Source organism: Falco rusticolus, chromosome 11 (genome assembly GCF_015220075.1).
Source record: "Falco rusticolus isolate bFalRus1 chromosome 11, bFalRus1.pri, whole genome shotgun sequence".
Taxonomy (NCBI): domain Eukaryota; kingdom Metazoa; phylum Chordata; class Aves; order Falconiformes; family Falconidae; genus Falco; species Falco rusticolus.
The window spans coordinates 2,182,466-2,201,548 of record NC_051197.1 but is presented as its reverse complement, the minus strand read 5'-3'; the positions used below and the strand labels follow the sequence as shown (position 1 = coordinate 2,201,548).

Here is a 19,083-nt window from a genome sequence, read left to right as displayed (position 1 = left end):
TTGGATGGAGCAGAAATCAACCTGTGCTTCTGCCAAAGGAACCAAAGGAGCTTCAGATCGCGCTGCAGACTGGGCCATACCCCCTGCTGTGGTTTTTCCACCTGAGGAGACCACACAATATGTGCTCTGTCACACCACGCAGCGTGAAATCTTACATTCCCTCAGTCTTGCTATTTCATGTCAACCCAAACAACAAATGTAAAGCTGAACCGAGGGCTGCTGGGTACCAGACACAGTGCTATTGGATACACCGCGAAGTGAATCCATCAGCACTGGGTGCCTCCGGACTGCCCGATGGAGGAGGTGGTAAGCGGATTTGGCCCTGCAGGGTATGGCAGGCATTTTCTTCGTGTGCCAACAAAAACTCAGGCAGGCACACCTTACACATGACACATTCATTTTCAGGAAAGTAAATGGGGTGGTTTCTCTACGACCTTACCAATTCGCCAGCATCGGGCGGAGGGGTTTTTTCTTCTGCCTTACCAGTTCCCAGCAAGTGAGTAACATGCCCCAAGCCTGCTTTTAACTAAGGAGATTCAGTATTGTTTCTAGGCAGTGCTAATTCACAGTGCTTTCCTCGGGCAGGATCCTATTGGGAGTTTTTCCTTTCTGGCATTTTAATGCCATTTGCATATTTCAGGTCTCTGGAAATGAGCTGGAAACCTACCGGTGCTAACACTCCTGCTTCAGGTTCCACTTCATCACTTCTTAAGCCCCGTGTTGCGTAAATACGTCCCACCCAAGGGAGGTTCTGCTGGCTGCTTTCAGAAATGCTAAACTTCATGGGTAAAACCTGAATATTGTTCTGTCTACATCAGATATATGTTACTGCTTTCATGAGCAGCCACATGCTGATTTATGGCAACATGCTATTTATTTATCAACATTTACATTGTGGAATTTAAAATTATTTTAATAACATAAGGCCAACAAGTTGGTCATGATGTTACTCCTTTAAAGTCTTCCTTTGAACATACATATAAATCAACTCTCCTTTGATGTGAAATTGGAGATTTCATAACCGTGTGTTTACTTTTTGGTTTAAAAAATAAGCTGAAGGGAAAACAAAAAAACCCCCAAAAACAAATAGTACTTTGTATCTCATTAAAAATAGTTTCTAGCACATTAAAAAATATATTGTTTTAGGAAACAAGGACTAGAAAGAGTTGCAAAAGCATTTGATTTTTTTAATGACTGATAGTTGACTGCAGCCATTCCACTTTTCTTCAGGCATTGAAATGCGTCTGAAAACTTTCCTCCCTTTAGTAATGATTACTGCGAAGTGGGCTCATTTTTTTTCTTTAAACATTTAAATGCACCTTCCCGTCATCCTTGGTGTGAGTGCTTCAAAAGGAAAGTTGATAGAAATTACGGTGTAACAAGGACAGCTGCAAATTTGTTTGATATAGCCCTTTCTGTAAGTGGTGTAACATCAGGAAAGCACAGACAAATGAATGAGTTACGGCTTCTATAAATTAAAGAATTTTAACTCATTTGCAGATGTTTTAAGAAGCAACAAAAGAAATGCTCCAGCACTCCAAAACCAGCAGGTTTTGAGGAAAAAACAGCAATGAAAAATGACCTTACAAGGCACTTGTGTGCCAGAGATCAGCTTCCCTGCCCTGCCTCAGGAGCGAGCAGGGGGTGCCCAGGTTTGGGTCTGACCCCTGTCCCGGGGCACCCAGGAGCGCACACGGTGAGCCTGGCTCTGCCACTGCTCAGGCAAAATCCCAGCTCCGGGAATTTTGTCTGCCTGAGGGGTAGGTGTCTCTGTGCAATACAGGAATGAGCTGTCCGTGTCAGGAAGAGAGGGCTAGGTATTTGGAAATACTCATTCTAACTTCTGAAACACAGGCAATGAGACTAATCTGATTTTTTTACAAACCTGCATTAGCACATGAGTGTGACATCTCTTCTCTTAGAGCGACCAGAGGTCCAGACAAAAGCATTACACATTTGCTGTTTGACCTGGTTGCTGTATACACGGATGAGTAATTTCCCTCCTGTGTGTAAATAATTTCCGGCTGGACTCTCGTTCCTGCTCCGTCACACAGGCAGGTGAGTGTCAGCTCTTCCCAGCTCCCAGTGCTGGGCATCCAGTTATTCCCAGGAGAAGAGCTGTTGAAACGAGTGGAGTTACACCAAAGTTTAATTGCGCCTCTGGACCTGCAGTAATTTACCCAGGCAATTAAGCTGAGAAGGATTCAGCCCAGCAGCCTTTGCGTGGAAATCAAAGGCGAAAGTAACAATCGTACCACAAATCCTTTTGTTCTAAGGATTTCTAGGAGCCTAGGAGTGGTGGAAGAGTGAGGGATGTAATGTTTGCGTCAGAAGGGTGGGTCGCGGGGAACGGAGTTTATAAACATTTTTACACACTGGAGATCTGCACCGAGATTCCTCCATCAAAGTGTGGGGTGGGACCCCACTCTCCCTAGGTACTCCGGGCAGGCTGGAGCCCCACAGCATCTCAGCAGCTCTTTTATCTTGAAATTGCCCTCAGCTCCTGCAAATGACTAAAACTTTTTTAAGCAGCCTCTTTGCATAAGGACTCTTGGCCTCAGGGAACCCCAGCTGGTATACATCGACTTCAAAGGATTTACATCAGCAGCAGATACATCCTCCTGTCTTTAGTCTCCCTGTAAAGCACCAGGAACACCTCTCATGCCTGCTCTAAAGGGGAGTAGGAATGGGAATAACAGCAGGACTATCGCTGGAGCTGGTGTGGGGCTGGAAAGGCCAAGAGCTGTGTGTGCCGCGGTGTGGCTCTCCCTAACCTTCCTAGGAAAGGAAGAAGAGTTGTTTCTTCCATGAAGAGCCGGAAAGGTGGGACTTTGCCCACTGAAGCACTGGGGAGATGTCCCACGTGTGGCTGGGTGCTGCCCTGGACGCCGCCCCGTGTGGCACAGGGTGGCCCCTCTGCCGGCGCGCTCCCAGCGTGATGGGGCTCCTCAGTCTGGCAGATGTTTGGCCTAATCTACGACAGGCCAAATTTTCTGTCTCTCACACAAATGAAGGCAGGCAGGCCTCGCACACAGAGCTTTTGGTTAGGATGGGGTGGAGGGCCGGCTGCCAAGGGAGGGAGGGAGCTGCCGCGCTCAGTGCTGATGCTGATGCCGCTGCACGCCTGCTGAGCTCCCATGGTCATGTCCTTGCAAAGCAAATAGTGCAGCTGCCGGTGCAGAGGGAACATGAGCAGCAAGGGTGCAGTGTGGGCAGCCAAGAGGGGAACTATGAGTGAACTTTCCCAACAGTAATCAAGGAAATTGCCGCACGCACACACGACTGGAAAGCTGGAAAGAAACTGTGATTCCCTCTACCAGAGAATACATGAAAAAGGGTCACTGCTGGTAATCAAAGAATGATTCAATTTCTGGGAGACTTAATTTGGTTCAGATGACTTCTGCAGTTACTTCAGAGCATGCAAAACAGGAAAACTCCATGCAATGCACTGGCTTTTTCTCGCACAGCGCTCCAGATGGTTTTAGACCTCTGCGACTTGCTGGGAAGGTCAGCTGTACCACCATGTGTATTTGGTTATTAAAATTTTTGGCTGGGGCTTCATCTTATTTATGTTATCTGCACTCTTTTCATCAGCTGAATGTGTTAACTGCACGGTCCTGTGATTGGAGTTCTGGGTAGAGAGCAGGGACCCTCAAGCCCTTTTCCTGATTTTGCTTCTTTCTGGGGTGGGCATCCCCTCCCGTGTACATCCTCCTGTGTGCACGCGCATATTCTGTGTGTGCCTCAGTTCCCATCTGTACAGTGAGGTTATCGGTGCTTATTTCCTTTGTAAAAGGCACCAAGATGATTATTAATTATGAAAATAACAGCACATGTCCACATGTTCCTGATACGCATTATTGTAATTGCCGAGCTGAGGGCCATGCTGTGCTCATGCACGAGCTTTTTAAAGCAGCACCACTTCTGTTTGCTTAATGGCAGAGCAGTTGGTATTTTCTCATTGCTAGCGTGCAATCTGTTTGTTTTACCCTTTGCTGTCAAATCGATTTAATGAAGGGATCTTACAGAGGTTTGCACATGACATCAGTCATTGATCTGTGCAGAGAGGCAGCAAACGCGCTTTCTCCCCGCAGGCGCCGCAGGCAAATGGCAAAAGCAGTTCAGAGGAAGCTGTGTCACTGCAGAGCATCCTGACATCAAGGGAAGCTCAGGAAAAATCCCAAATGCCCCCCACGAGCAGCAGAGACACTGTGATTGCCGAGTGCACCATCAGCATGCGTTGGTCCATGCTGAACTCTGTTCATTTTAAAAGGGTATAGTGTTATTAAGTAAATACTGCTTAGGTGCCAGCATCATTCAGATGGTAATTTGCAATAAACTTTGCAAAGCACGTGGGTATTCTTACAGCGCTGTGGGTGGTGTCTCGGGCTGTGGGTGGTGTCTCGGCTGGGTCTGGCCCCGGTAGTCCTTTTAGCAGTGCTCTAATACTGCTGTCTTCGTTTATAAAAGGTTGCTGATTAAAAGTCAGGAAAAGTGAGCAAGATTAAGGCTGTTGGAGGAGGTGAAGGGAACAGATTCCTGGTTAAAGATCAGATATGAGAAACCCAAGGTCTTCTATCTGCCCTCATCTCTACTGCAGATGGCTTAGGTGACCTTGTGGAGGCCATTTAATTGCTTGGTGCCGCTGTGAAAAGGCAGCCAATTGTGAGGTAAAGGCAATTTTTTCTGATGTTTGTCCACTGCTTGGAATTATTAGTCTGAAAGGGGCAATTGTACAGAAAACCAGACAGATTCAACGTTGCTTAAAAGTTGTTTGTGTGATCATCTGATTATGGTGTTTTCCTTGTAAAGATAAAGGCCTCGATCCAGAGAAATGTTTCAGCACATGCTTTGCTGTAAGTCTGTGGGAGTGCTCATGTGTCGGTGGCTGGTGCTTGTGACCAGCGAAAATACGTCACTGTGAGGAATTGATAGGGTCAGAGACCTCCTCTCCTCCCACAGGCTTTCTCTTACTTGGTTTTCATTCTCGCTGCCACTCGTTCTCCGTCACTAAGGTTTCTCTTAGGAGTTTCAAAAAGGCTTTTGTCCCTCTTGGTTGACACAAAGTTTACTGGAGACCCCATGAGCCAAAGCCCGTGTCCATGACCCAGCGCTGTGGGATGCTCTCCTGGGCAGCCAGCATCTTTCACATCCTGCTCCTGGCCGTATCCCACGAGATACCGTCTTTCACATCTTGCTCCCACCTGCATCCCATGAGGCAGTATTTAAACTGGTTGAGTAACCTGGCAAACGAGGCCTCTCTGTGTGACAGTCACACTAGGACAAGGCAGGCTCCTGCAAGAGAAAGCAGCAGAGATGGTGGTGGCAGAATCCGAGCAGATGGCACCCCATCTTTGATCTACGCAGACAGCCACGTGCTCAAAGGGAGGTGACATCAGCTTTCCACCTCTGATAATCATAAATTCAAGGAGAGAAGGAGGTGGGTTTGCAACTTCATTTGCACCGTGTGGTTCTTATGGCCAAAAGGCTGAGCGGCAGTTCCATCTGGACGGTGCTGAGCAGAAGCTGGAGCCATGCCTGGCCAGTGAGGCGTGATTTTTGTGGTGCTCAGTGCTGGTCCAGCAAGTGGGGAGCTCTGCACGGGCTGTGTGCGGGTTCTGCCTCTCCCTGCGTGCGGGCTCTTGCAGTGGGGACAGGGGTGCAATGCAGCACAGGCTGCCCCGGTGCCCCACATGTCCCACACGTCCCAGAGCACACGAGGAAGCCTCATGATGTCATGCAAGCGAGGCTGATAGATAACATTTAATGAAGGCAATTGGAGGAAGTAAATAATTTTAGACCAGAGATTGCACTTTTATTTTTGGCGTGCTGGCCGCTGTCGTGCAGTGTGTTACAGCTAGCAATCACCAAGGACATCCTAAAGCAGGGCGAGTGCAGCACATCGGCGGTGACTCCTTGCTGTGATCTCTGTCAGACCCAGGACAATGTGCTTTTCTTCTGATTTGATGCTAAAAGGACAGCTACAGCTTCCTAGTAAAGTGGTTGCATTTCAGCTTAAAATAAATTACAATAATGATTAAATCTTGCAATTGGGATTGTGAATATATTGTAAAAAAGAATTTATTAATTGCAGGCTGACCTTACAGATTTAAGGTTATTATTAGCTTATACCTTTTACCTGAGAAATAGTTCCAGTTGGCAAAGGTACATTTTGCTACATTGCTGCATTTTGCCATTTACCATGTAGGGGGAAAAACGTATGATCACATGGAAAATGTGAAAAATTATGCTTTTAAAAATCCATCTGTGAATACTTGCTTTGAAAATCCTCTGTAATGAAGAGGATTAAAACAAAGCAGAAATGGAGAAGAGGCTGCTGCCTACTTTTGACTTATTTAAATATGCACAGAGCTTCCTCCATTTTAATCTTCCTTCTAAAAAGATGGCTGTGTTACTAAAGCTGGCAAGCCCGCAGAAACCAGCATCATTTTTTTGCTGTACAGTTCAGCTGAGCAAAGCTGATGTGGAGTGGGGACCCCCTTCAGCCAACTAAGCAACCAGGACAATTCATAATTCATAAGTGCTTCCAGCCATCCAGCTGAATACATTTGGATTAGTTCTCGTTTTTTCGTGCAATCCCTGATTTCATTATTCTCTCCTGCGAGCAAATACACCCACGTTCAGCCCTCTGCAAAGATGCTGTGCCAAGCTTGGCTTTGTCTGGGATTAGCAACTGCCGGGCGTTGGGGGATCTCTGGCTTTGATGAACACTGATTTTTTTTATTGACTGGGGAAGGGGGTGTCGGTGTGCCCGAGGAAGCTCTCCTGTCTGACCGGCGATTTCTCCGTGAGGATTTGTGGACGGTGGCGTGGAGTTTTCCAAAATGCCTGAAGCAAACTATTTGTTATCTGTATCTTGGGGTTATATTAAGGTGGGTTTAAATCCTGAAGGCTTATAAATGGCTGGGGTTTTGTACTGTACTGCTTGGATAAAAGCTCTATAAGGAAAACATGCTTTTAAAATGGTTATTTGTGCGTACTGTATGGCAAGAGATAGACATATGTGTGTACTGTGCATGCAGCATACATGTATGTAGATTTTTTTTTCCCCTTTGGGAATTCACTGTTGCGGGGTAAAATGATGCAGCAATGAAAATGTGTGATTAGAAAATTAGGAGGACCATAGCTTGTATAGCTGGGTGAACAAATGCTCGAATCCTGGATTTTACTGTAATGATCCAAGCAGATCTTCAGATTTGTGGCATATCTCTGTTATGTGCTGAACATAGGCAGTTTTTTACTTGCATAATTCAAAATGGAGCAAACTTACAAAATTGAGAACAAAAGAAGGTTATAGGATGTGGAACTTAAAAACAATACAAGAATTTGATCTTTCAGAGATTTTCTGAAACATTACCTTCTCATTTTGTTGCAGTAAAACCTAATATGCATCTTTGGGGGAAATTAATTTTGTAGTTTAAGGTACTGAAAAGAAATATCTAGTGATGCTGCTGCTGAACAGTATATCTAAATGAAACTATGTGTCGCTGACTCCATTCCAGGTATCTCCAGAATTTTGCTTTTAACATCTTGTTTGTGGACTTGCTTGTGATAAAGCTGTATTAATTTGGAAAAACATTCAGAAAAATGCCACCTTTGTGTTTGTGCTCTTCCCCTCCCAGTTCAAGAGGATGCTGAACCGGGAGCTGACACACCTCTCTGAGATGAGCCGCTCCGGCAACCAGGTGTCTGAGTACATTTCCAACACTTTCCTGGGTAAGGCGTTGCATCCCAAGCTTTCGGGTGATTCAAAGATAACGATTAATGGCAGCCTAATAGCCATCAGTAGGTGCTTGTGCCCAGTTTTCCTTTGGGGCAGATCATTATTTAAATGTTTTGATTTTTCACTTCCAAAGTGGACATGGGGAGGAAAATAATACGGTGTTTGAATAAGGCCACCCACAGAAGAATTCCTTCTTCAATTCAAAAGATTTTGCTGTTCAGATGGATTAAGCGACTGGGAGCTGCGTTATGCAATGTTTGATTTTTGCGTTGACCTTACTTAAAGGACAAAGTCACACAAGCCCAACTGCATACTCTCATCTCTGCAACTGCTGCCTCATCCAGCTGCATCTTCCCCTTCAGAGACAGGGTTTAGGTTCAGCCCGGACATTTTATATATTTGTGTGTATTTTCTCATTTTGCACTGGATGTGAGAATGAAGGGTAAAGAGAATATTTTGCATTTCATTAGGTTTGTTGGAGCTCGTAGGACTACTGATGTGAATTAATCCTCTGCATTTATAAAATATATTTGTTATGAAAAATATAATTTCCTGTGTTTTCAAGCAGCTTTAGAATTTGTGACCATTGGCATATAAAATGAAGCTTAGCACAGGACCCTCACATACGTATCTCTGAGTCCAACAGCTTCAAATGCTGAATGTATGTGGGATGCCGGAGCTCGTGGGGGACTCGTGCCCTGCGGTTATGATGGCCCAGAATGCATTCAATGTATGACACACAATTATTTCCATTAAGGGATTTTAAAGTGATTTCAGTAGCCAGTTGCAACTGGAACTACTGCATGCATTTAGGACACATCACATCATTAATAATCCATGTAAGTCTGTAGCTGCTTTGCGGGAATCCATGGGCCCTGTCTTATTGCTCAGCTTAATCGTAACATCCAGAACATGAATTAATACAGGGAGTAGAAACAAGACTGCCTAGCTGCCAGCCAGCAGGCCACTTCTTCAGCTGGAGGAGCCTGGAGCGTACACAACGCGCCGGGAAGCATGAACACCATGGCATTTTCTGGGAGTTTGTTGTTCATCAGTTCTTTGCCAGTAGGCGTATGTCTCTGGAGCAGGATATGCTGCAGCAGAAATACCCAGTGTGGCTTGATACTGTGGACCTGATATAAAACTGATAAACCACACATACACTCGAGTTAGCGAGTCTGTGTCTCAGCGGGGACTAATTAGCTGAAGCTGCTGCTGGTGCTAACAGGGCTGTATTATTCCCTGAGCTCAGGCTGGGTCAGGTAACTGCATTTCCTTTTGCAGGTCTTGACAATGGTCTTGTTCCTCCCTATTCTGCTTTTGCTCACATGTTCTGTAATGGTGACGTCCTCACCGTTTTGTGGCAGTCTGAGGGCCGCTCGGCCGCTTAGTGCTGCGCTAATGCCGAGTGGTGCAGGCTCTCCAGATTGGGCCAGACTGCAACTTGATTGCTCATATTAAAAATAAATTAGTAAAGCTTTTAAAAGGTTCTTAAAGCTTTTTTTAGGAAGTCAGGCTGTTACATTTTTATGATTTACTTCCCCCCCCCCAAAAAAAAAAAAAAAAAAAAAACTTGGTTTAAAATTAACTGAACACACAAAATAACAGGAGTCTTATAACTGAGGAGGTTGAACAAACAAACAAACAAATATGCAGAGAGGACATTAATTTATGTCCAAACAGTGTTTGTTCAATGGGGATAACCTACAGATACTAGCACCGGATCACATGACTTCATTCAGTCTCCTGACATATTAAATGAGCTGAGGAAGTGACGTCCTTTGCAGAGGGGCCAGTCCTGCCGTCACCGTTTGGTCAGCGAGAGCAAGGATGCCAGCTTTGGATCTGGATGAAGGACAAAGATAGAAAACAGTGGGTTTATTGTTGGCCACATCACGTAAATGGGGAGGATCACGATGACCTTTCGGCACATGCCCTTTCCTGAGGGGCGAGGGATGTTGCTGCTGCCACCACGATGGGAACATGATTTAACAAATTAGAGATTTCGGCTCAAGAATGTCCATTTTGTGCTGCCTTAACCTTAGTCATTGCTAAGGAGATTATGTAGAGGAAAGTCCTTCTGTTCAGCAAAAACACACAGGGGAAACACCCGTTGATGTCAGCTTGACTATTGCTGTGAATAATGGCTTCCTTCTTAATTGCAGTGGTGCAGACACGCTGGTAGTTCTTATTTCAGAGAATTTTAATTCAACCAAGGCAAAAGTAACTGGTGCCTAGATGCCTAGTCTTTTCTGGAGGTCCTCAGAGATGCAAAGGTGCAAAGAGCCTTTTCTAAAAGTTCATAAAAAATGGTTAGTGTGAAAGTTGAGCCATTGTATCTCCATTTTCACCCAGCAAATAAATCAGTTGCAAAGGCAGTAAGTAGCATATGCGGATAGATTTTTTTTCTTAAGCACAGCTCTGCAGCCAAGTTTGTGCCCCACGAGGTGCCTACTTAATGTGCCCCAATGCTCTTACTGTCTCTGAGCATGACGACAGAAATACAGCCTGTGCATTGTATGTTAGTCTGTGTATGTTTGTAAAGGGCAAACCTTGAATGAATCGGTGACACAGATTTGTTAATTGCGTTGGTGTTTTAAGAGCAGGGGCTATGGAGATGAGTTTGGCCCTAATAAGTATCAGTAGAGTGAATGCAAAAATCGATGCTTCTATACTTTATTGAGGAAAAATGTGTTTCTCGAATATATATTTTATTTTCCTGAACATACATAACCAAAATTAATTGAGATCTAGCCATAAGCAGAACTTGGGGCCCTTCAGGCATGGAGAGCTAACTCCTGGACACGTGCCGTGTCCCAAAGCAGTGCGGCTTGAAAATGGCTGTGATGAAAGCAGCCTGGCGCTTCGTGTCCCAGCAGGGTTCAGTGGGAAGATTCAGTCTTGCAGAGGGCAAACAGAGGTTGTGTGCCTGGTTTGCTTTGGGTTTGGTTCAGTTCGGTCCCAAAATTAGAGAAGACCCCCGGCAGAAACACATGGGTTTGAACTGGTGTGGAGAGCCACTTAATCAGGAAGGCTAAGGGGCTGATTTTGAGTGGCGTGATGAGTGTTCACCCTGCAAACCATGTTGACTCATTTCACCTTTATTTGTTACAGACAAGCAGAATGATGTGGAGATTCCTTCTCCCACCCAGAAAGACAGAGAGAAGAAGAAAAAACAGCAGCTCATGACACAGATCAGTGGAGTGAAAAAATTAATGCATAGTTCAAGCTTAAATAACACCAGCATTTCACGATTTGGTGTGAAAACAGAAAAGGAAGACCATCTGGCCAAGGTATGACAGATTCTTGCAGTTCTGGGAGAACTAGAGTTATCTGGAAGCCAGGAATGGACTGGCTGGCTGGCCTGTCCCCCTCCCTTGCCACCCCCCACCCCCCAAAAAAAACCACAACCAAACCTGCAGTCAGTATCTCTGAAGTGATGTGTCCATTACAAATGCTTTAATTAATGGTACCAGGCCCTAACAGCATATTCTATGTTCATAAATTCCTTGAAAATACCCCTAAAATAATGAAAAAATATGTGATGAATGCAGAGGAGAGCAAACACCATATCCAGCAAACTGGCTGTGGGGCCTTCGTCTCTGTCAGGGCATTTCTTCTTGCTACCTGGAAACACACATCATAAATAATTCCCCTGCCACACAAAGAAATGTCATCTGCTTGTACAAGCTCTTTGGCAGCAGCCCTTCACAGTTACTCTGTTTTCGCGTACTTAATTAAGTATGCATGTTCATGCACTCACACACTTATCACAAGATTGAATTTGCATCTGTTTAAACTGTTGGAAAATGCAAAAGACATGAGAGTGATAAATGTCTTGAAAAATATTGTAACGGTTCTGTTTTTGTCCTTTCAAAAGGAACTGGAAGATCTAAATAAGTGGGGACTGAACATATTTAATGTTGCAAGGTATTCCCACAACAGGCCGCTCACCTGCATTATGTACGCTATATTTCAGGTGCGTGATCTTCTGATCCAATTTGCTTCTTTTACAACACTATTTTAGTTTCTAATTGCTTTCTGGTTTGTTGCCTTCTACAGTGTGACAACTTTATTTGATAAATGCGTGTATGCTTCTACCATTTATTGTACAGGAGCGAGATCTACTAAAAACCTTCAAGATCTCCTCAGACACGTTTGTGACGTACATGATGACGCTGGAGGACCACTACCATTCGGATGTAGCTTACCACAACAGCCTCCATGCCGCTGATGTTGCCCAGTCCACACATGTTCTGCTCTCCACCCCCGCACTGGATGTGAGTTCCCTAGTTTGAGCGAAGTGCTTTGTGTTGGGCGGTCATCACGTTCCAGGGTGGGGTGGCAGAATAAAAGCACCATGTTGCCTGTGTGAACGTAGCAGAAAAACCTTAAGCTGAGTCAAGGACCGGTAGCACGCAACTGGCAAAAAGCAGCATGCTGCCTGCTCTTCTGAGGGCTCCCTTTACTGCCAGGGAAATCACCGTTACGAAATTTCAGCAGCACCTTTGCCCGTAATCTCTTTCATCTTAAAGAGCACATGCTGCTTCTAGGCCTTTCTTCTGAGTAATGTCTTGTCCTCAGAAAACTAATTTTTAAAGCACAGTTTGTTTCTCTGAATCAGCGTCCCAGACTGTTGAGAGATAAAACGTAAGGATTTGCCTGACAAATTCCATTTTTTCCTTCCTAGGCCGTCTTCACTGATTTGGAAATTCTTGCTGCAATTTTTGCAGCTGCAATTCATGATGTGGATCACCCTGGGGTCTCCAATCAGTTTCTTATTAATACAAGTGAGTTTTGTTTCAAACACAATAACTTCATCTGCAAACTTGGAAACTAATGGAAATGCATTTTCCATTACAGCACGGTCACAAATTACAACTTTCAGGCTGCATTACTTTCTCAAAATATTGTGCACTAAACTAGATGGACATTTTGAAATAAAGCAGTAATTAAAATGGAATTCCTAACAAAGGAAGCTATTGTAGTGCAATTTGCAAAGTGCCCTTGAATCTTGTGAATACGACTACTTGCTAACGCATAATAATTCGTCCAGTCCTGAGTGCAAAATTGATCATTACTATAAGATAAATAGTGCTATTGCTGTTGACAACGATAAAGCTAAATACCGTGTTTCATACTGTGTTCTGCTGCAACAGGCTAAGCATGTTACTTGATTCCAAAATATGGGTATTGTTCTTTTTTGGAAAGTGTGTTTGCAGGATTCATGCTTTCTGTTGTCAGTGATTCTAAAGCCCGTAACTAAGTCAACTGAGTACTATTTTGTTCATTAGAACCGAGCAAGGGCTGTTTATATTATATACATATGTGCTCGGATTAGAAAACCGCACGCTCTTGGCATGCATTAAGCAAAAAAAGAAAACCTTTCCCGATGTATTGCATACAGATAAACATTTCAGTACCCAGGACAAGCGTTTGCTGTTAGAAGTCACACATTTCACATGCTGGAGTCACATACTTGTGTTGCTTTGCTAGATTCCGAACTAGCCCTGATGTACAATGACGAATCTGTCTTGGAGAACCACCATCTTGCTGTGGGTTTCAAACTGCTTCAAGAGGAGCACTGTGACATCTTCCAGAACCTGACCAAGAAACAGCGTCAGACACTCAGGAAGATGGTGATCGACATGGTATGACCCATGCACCCAGTGCTCCTCCTCTTAGACAAAACCCCTGGTTTCTTTGTATGCTTGCCTGTACTGAGATCCTGTTTTCACTTCTGTAAAGGTATTGGCTACAGACATGTCAAAGCACATGAGTCTGTTAGCTGATCTGAAGACTATGGTGGAAACCAAGAAGGTGACCAGTTCAGGAGTCCTCCTTCTGGACAACTACACAGACAGAATACAGGTACGTCAGCCGAGTTTCCTGGATTTTGTGTGTTTGGTTGAGGGTTGAAGAAACTATGTTCCTGTTTGCACTCTGGCTTTTGAATGGACCATATACAGCAGCTACTGACCTAAATTTTCAGCATTTTCTTCTGTTCTGCACCATGAAGGGGTACAAGGTGGTCCCATATCCTTTAGGTAAAGGGGATTTAACCCTTAGAGCATGGAACGGCGAACATGCGCATTCTGCTGAAGTTAATCTGGAGGGCCGAGTTTTTGAGGGCTCCTGAATGCCCTTGCTGCTTTCTCCCATTTGTTTCTCCTGTCAAAAAAGCACAGTAAGATTGCTGTAGCATTGCAGGGGTGCAAGATTCTAGTTTGTGGCTCCACACAAAAAGCAGCTCTCACTCTGAGACATCAGTCATGTACAGTCTGTTCTCTCTAAAACATAATCCTTGATTTACAGAAATGACAAAGCAGAACTGGAACAGGGTTACGTAGTTAGTAGGACAAGATACATCCTGATCTTCTCTCCACTTTGATGGCCAAATTCTTAGAACAGACTCATGGGAAAACTCCCGTCATTTTTATTTAAGACTGCTGATGTTAAAACAGGTCACCCTGTTGCTGTCTTAAGTCCTTGCGACCACACTTAGTCAGGCACATTTTTTGTGTGCGTGGAGGGGATATTACTCATTTAATAAAGTAGGAGCATTTAACCATCTGAGAGCATGGAAATAAATTTTGAATGGTGGGAAGCACCTGCATTCAAAAACAAACCTGTATGATGTAATTACCATTGCCACAACTGCACCCCGTCTAAGTACCGAGTTGTCTGAAAAACATGCAGCCCGTTGTACTTCTGGAGCAGACCATAGCAGCGAGTCTCGTATACAGAGATGTTACGATGTTAATATTTTTATAGGCTGTTGGAAATCGAGGAGTCTTGTGGTTAGATGTTCTGAATTAAGCAAGCAGATACAGCTTGAAACCATCCTCTTTTTTTGCATTTGATTTTATGAGTTTTCTGATTAATGTAATTGCAGGTTCTCCGAAATATGGTACATTGTGCAGACTTGAGTAATCCCACAAAGTCTCTGGAGCTGTACCGGCAGTGGACGGACAGGATCATGGAGGAGTTCTTCCAGCAGGGAGACAAAGAGCGAGAAAGAGGAATGGAAATCAGTCCAATGTGCGACAAACACACAGCGTCAGTGGAAAAATCGCAGGTAATTGGCCATGAGCTGCATTTTCGTACTGCCTAAGCTTGTATTTTTAAAACTGAGACAAAATTCATCTGCTTTCTCTAGCACAATTAGGCAAACAGCCAGCTGTTCAGAGGGTTGGTTCTGATTGACCCTGACATCCAGCTGTGCCTGAAGCCCATACAGACTGGCGAGGCTGTTCAGATTCCTTTATGTACCCCTTGGTGTCTCCTCATTTCCAAATGCATGTTCATCTTGCCCTGTTTCTCTCCCAGTTTCCAGAGTGAGTTCGTTTCCTTTTGTTCCCCAGGCTTGAAAAGTGCAGTTCTGATCTCCTCCCCTTCCTTCTGCCAGGTTTCTTCTGCCTTCATGCCCTCCAGCCTCCTTAATTAGCACCTCCTAAACCTACTGACGTCATACCCCGTGTTAGACATTTACATCAATGCCAGCCCCGTTGAAACTGCAGGGTTAGGAGCTTCTCCCAGCTGAGATCCACTTCAGGATGCTGGAAAGGTCTGGCCATCAGTCATTACTGAGCCTCGTGCAGAACAGTTTTGCAGAGCGTGATCTGGCCAGTTAAGTTAGGGGTCTGCTGGAGCTGCTGTGTGCCAGGTGAAGTCAAAGAAATATTTTACTTAGGTCAATACAAACCTTAAAGGAGATGGCGCTGCCTTTTTTTTTTTTTTTTTTTTTTTGGATGAATTGGCTCATCTCTAGTTCTGATTCATGGATTCAATGGTTTCAAGGTCAGATTTTGTTCTGACCTGTGTAGCACAGGCTGTAAAATTTCACCCAGTTAGGCTGTAACAAAGTCGGTAATTTATGTTTGTCTAAACATATTCCAATCTTTATATAGTGGTGTCTTGGTTGTTGTTTTTAAATGACTTGAGCAAGTCATCATTGAGGTTTTTCAGCTTGAATAAGTAACAAAATTGATGATAATTATTTCCAAATGTCCTCTTCGGCTAAGCCAAGTGGTTTCAAAATTATTCACTCAACCACTTGGTGATTTTGTTGGAAAAATCTGTCTTATTTGTTAACCTAACAAGAAATGAATCCTTTGGCCAGGCTTGGCCAGAAAATGCCCATGTGTTCCGCATGTGAGCTCCAATTAATTTTTTTGTTTCACATACGCACTTCACAGAGGTTTCAAAATGGTATTTTTGCTATGCAAAAAGAATGGGAATTGCACAAAATGGCTACCTCTGAAATCCCAGCTAGTGGCAAAGGAGGAAGGGAGGTGGCACATCCATTCTGGAGCAAAACAAGGAATTAATTGGAAAATAGTACGCAAGTATTTCAGATGTTACCTCTTTACATCACAAAAATATTGGAAGATCGGTGGTCAGCTGTCTGGCCAGCTATTCCATAATTTGGGATGTTTGTTTAAAAAAACAGTGGCCTGGTGACAAAGTGACCGATCCCAGGCCATTGGTGCTGTATGGCCCCCGAGCATTTTGGGTGGCAGTGAAACCATTAACTAACCATACAGAATATTTTTTTTTTTTCACTTTAAAAGTTCTCCGGAACATGTGCTGCAGGAAATTTTCATCACCTTTTTGTTTAAGCTGCCTCCACAGTATGTTACAATTGAATGTTAATGGTTCTATTGACATCCTGTTGTGTCTGAAGGAGGCATGTGTGATTTCCAAAGCAAACATCTGCACGTTGAGTCTGGCCCCTCTGAGAGCCATTTTCCTGCTGCACAGAAATGTTGTCCGGCAGAGCGAGGAGAGAAGGGACGCGTTCTGCCAAGACAGAAGAATTTCAATCCTCTTTACGGCTATTCAGCTTTCTCCATCCTGGACGTACGTCCTCTTAGTCAGACAATTGAAAAATGATTTAGCTCAGAGCTTACGCGCCGGCCGGCGGAAGGGCTGACGGGCTCGGCCACAGCCCTTGCTGTTCCCACCGCTGGCATGTCGTCCCCAGGAGCCGGGCAGCAGCGGTCTGTCGCCTTCATGTGAGAGGAGTACTTCTTGGGATGAGCTGACCAGCTTTCTGCGCTCTTCCCGAAACAAAAGGAAAGGAGAGGAAATCTCCACCAGCGCCAGCTCCGCAGCAAAACGCGGTGCCTGCTTTGGCAGAGTAGAGCAGAAATGCTGAAATGTTCATAGAGAGAGGCAGGACCGTGAAAGAGTTCAGAGTAGGTACAAACTACGCACAGTGGTAAAATACACCTAGAGGTCAGACTTGGCTCCGTAAGAGCAGTGACATTCGGCGTTGGGGCAGCTGCTGGCCTGGGGCGCGCTGGCGTTTTCACAGCTGCCAGCCACACGTGTGCCTCCGCTGGGGTCACGGCGGCGTTGCCATCAGCGCACCAGCCTTGTCCATGGTCACCAGCGGGTCCGACCCCAGACACAGCAAGCTCTCTCAGTGCAGTTGGGGTAGAGGCAATGATGGTCTAAAATGCCTCTCTTGCACTAACAGCTGGTAAGAAGCATCTCTCGGTGGGATGTTCTGCCTTCAAAGTGATGGCTCACCCTGACTCCTGCAGGGCAAGGCTAGTCCGGACCAGGCATCTGCAGGGATCTTTAAAGGCACGCATGCAGCATGGGATGGGGTTGGCAGCTCCGTCGCCGAGTTTTCCTCTGGCTCCTGCTTTTAGTTAAACTTTCATCCAAGGTTTGATTGCAGACATCAACCTAGCCCAACGTTGCAGGTGCAGCTGTGGGTATCAGATGATTATGTCTGCGATCAAGACCGTGCTGGTTTGGGGACTTGCTCTGGGGGTGGGTATTTTGCTTGTAAAAGTCATGTATTCACAGCATCTGAACTTTTTAGACGGCAGCCTGCTCCTAGTCATTCCCTGGCCTTAAGTGTGCCGCGTTCCTGTGTTCCTCAGGTGGGGTTCATTGACTATATCGTCCATCCACTCTGGGAGACGTGGGCTGACCTGGTGCAGCCCGATGCCCAGGACATCCTGGATACGCTGGAGGACAACAGGAACTGGTACCAGAGCATGATACCTCAGAGCCCATCTCCTCCACTGGAGGAGCGGGGCAGGGACTGTCAGAGTCTGATGGAAAAGTTCCAGTTTGAACTGACGCTGGAGGAGGAGGATTCAGATGGGCCGGAGAAGGACGGCGAGAGCATCAGCTACTTCAGCAATACAAAGACACTCTGCGTGGCCGACCCAGGGGAAGAGGATTCACAGAGGGAGGCGAACATAGAAATCGTGACAGAAGATACGTCTCCTGTCGACACATAATGTCCTGTCGCTGTGTGGGTGGATTTTAAACACTTGATGAGCACGCGGGCAGTCTCACGGGCTAGCCTGCAGCCTGGGTCTGAGGCCTGTGTCTGACATGGGCTGAAAGATCTTCCCAGCTACTTGAGATTGGAGTCAGGGTTAAAGATCGTGTAGTGAATGATTGCTCAGGAAATTAACAGGTGATTTACATTGTGGTTTAAGCCTTGTCAGCTGAGAGCATTGTCCTGTCCTGGAGCTGGCTTGGGTCATGACTGAAGAGTAAACGACACACAACTGAGAGATTTTATACTGTTAGTTTTGGAATTTATACCAGTTAGACTGATAGAAACTACTGATTAATAACTCTCCATATAAAACCTGTCCACCTGACCACCTGTCTGCAGACCTGTGTGCCTTCTTTGTAAACACTTTCATGTCTTTTCAAGAGTCTATTAATTAAATACACGGAGTTTAGTATAAAAAGCAACGCAAAGTGTTTCAAAATTGACAGATACTTTTTTGATTCTTCCTGTTACAAGAAGCAGTCTTCCTTTTTTTCATGGGCAATACCTGTCACTTTATTGCAGTTAATCACTTTTACAGACTAAATAGAAGGGAAACCCTCTTTTGCATTATCGCACCTTTAATCGTCATCTTAACACCCCAGGCGACCCATTTAAAGTCACTTCATGCCATCGTGCACCATCTCTGTTCGCTTGCTAGGAATAACAGTATTTTTTCCTCAATGGGGTTTTATTTTTGTCGTGCGCAGGATAGAGGGTAGTTTGTTTCCATGGCACAGCACAGTACATATATAAGTAACGTGATAAGGCAGCGTGTGACGCGCGTTCCCCCTCGGCAGCTCCTTGGCTCAGTGGAATTTGCACGCTCAGATATTTGTGTTTCTCTCGCCTATCGTTCACGTTTCCTAGGGTTAGGTCCACCGTCCTCCTCCTGCACTGCCTTGAGCTCTAACACCTCCATTACTGTTTATAACAGTGTATTTATTACGTAATGTATATACTGTAATGTTTTGTAAGTTATTAATTTATATGAATTAACATTGCCTGTCGGCGGCAATGTTAATTGTGT

The 19,083-nt window shown here is 44.9% G+C and overlaps 1 protein-coding gene across 6 annotated transcripts in view; it reads left to right on the top strand.

Annotated features, from left to right (window-relative positions):
• Window positions 1–18,478, top strand: part of PDE4B (phosphodiesterase 4B) — a 215,557-nt gene extending 197,079 nt beyond the window's left edge. For 4 of the 6 annotated variants that reach the window (XM_037403903.1, XM_037403905.1, XM_037403906.1 and 1 more), the window contains 9 exons: window positions 7,644–7,737; window positions 10,859–11,037; window positions 11,625–11,723; window positions 11,860–12,024; window positions 12,435–12,534; window positions 13,241–13,395; window positions 13,493–13,615; window positions 14,640–14,822; window positions 17,644–18,009. In XM_037403903.1, coding sequence (XP_037259800.1) covers window positions 7,644–7,737; window positions 10,859–11,037; window positions 11,625–11,723; window positions 11,860–12,024; window positions 12,435–12,534; window positions 13,241–13,395; window positions 13,493–13,615; window positions 14,640–14,822; window positions 17,644–18,009 — 1,464 coding nt within the window. Of the gene's footprint in view, window positions 1–3,103; window positions 6,894–7,643; window positions 7,738–10,858; window positions 11,038–11,624; window positions 11,724–11,859; window positions 12,025–12,434; window positions 12,535–13,240; window positions 13,396–13,492; window positions 13,616–14,639; window positions 14,823–17,643 lie in introns of those variants that run through there. The other 2 variants (XM_037403908.1, XM_037403904.1) reach the window with 2 other exon arrangements.
• The last annotated feature ends 605 nt before the right edge of the window (window positions 18,479–19,083 follow it).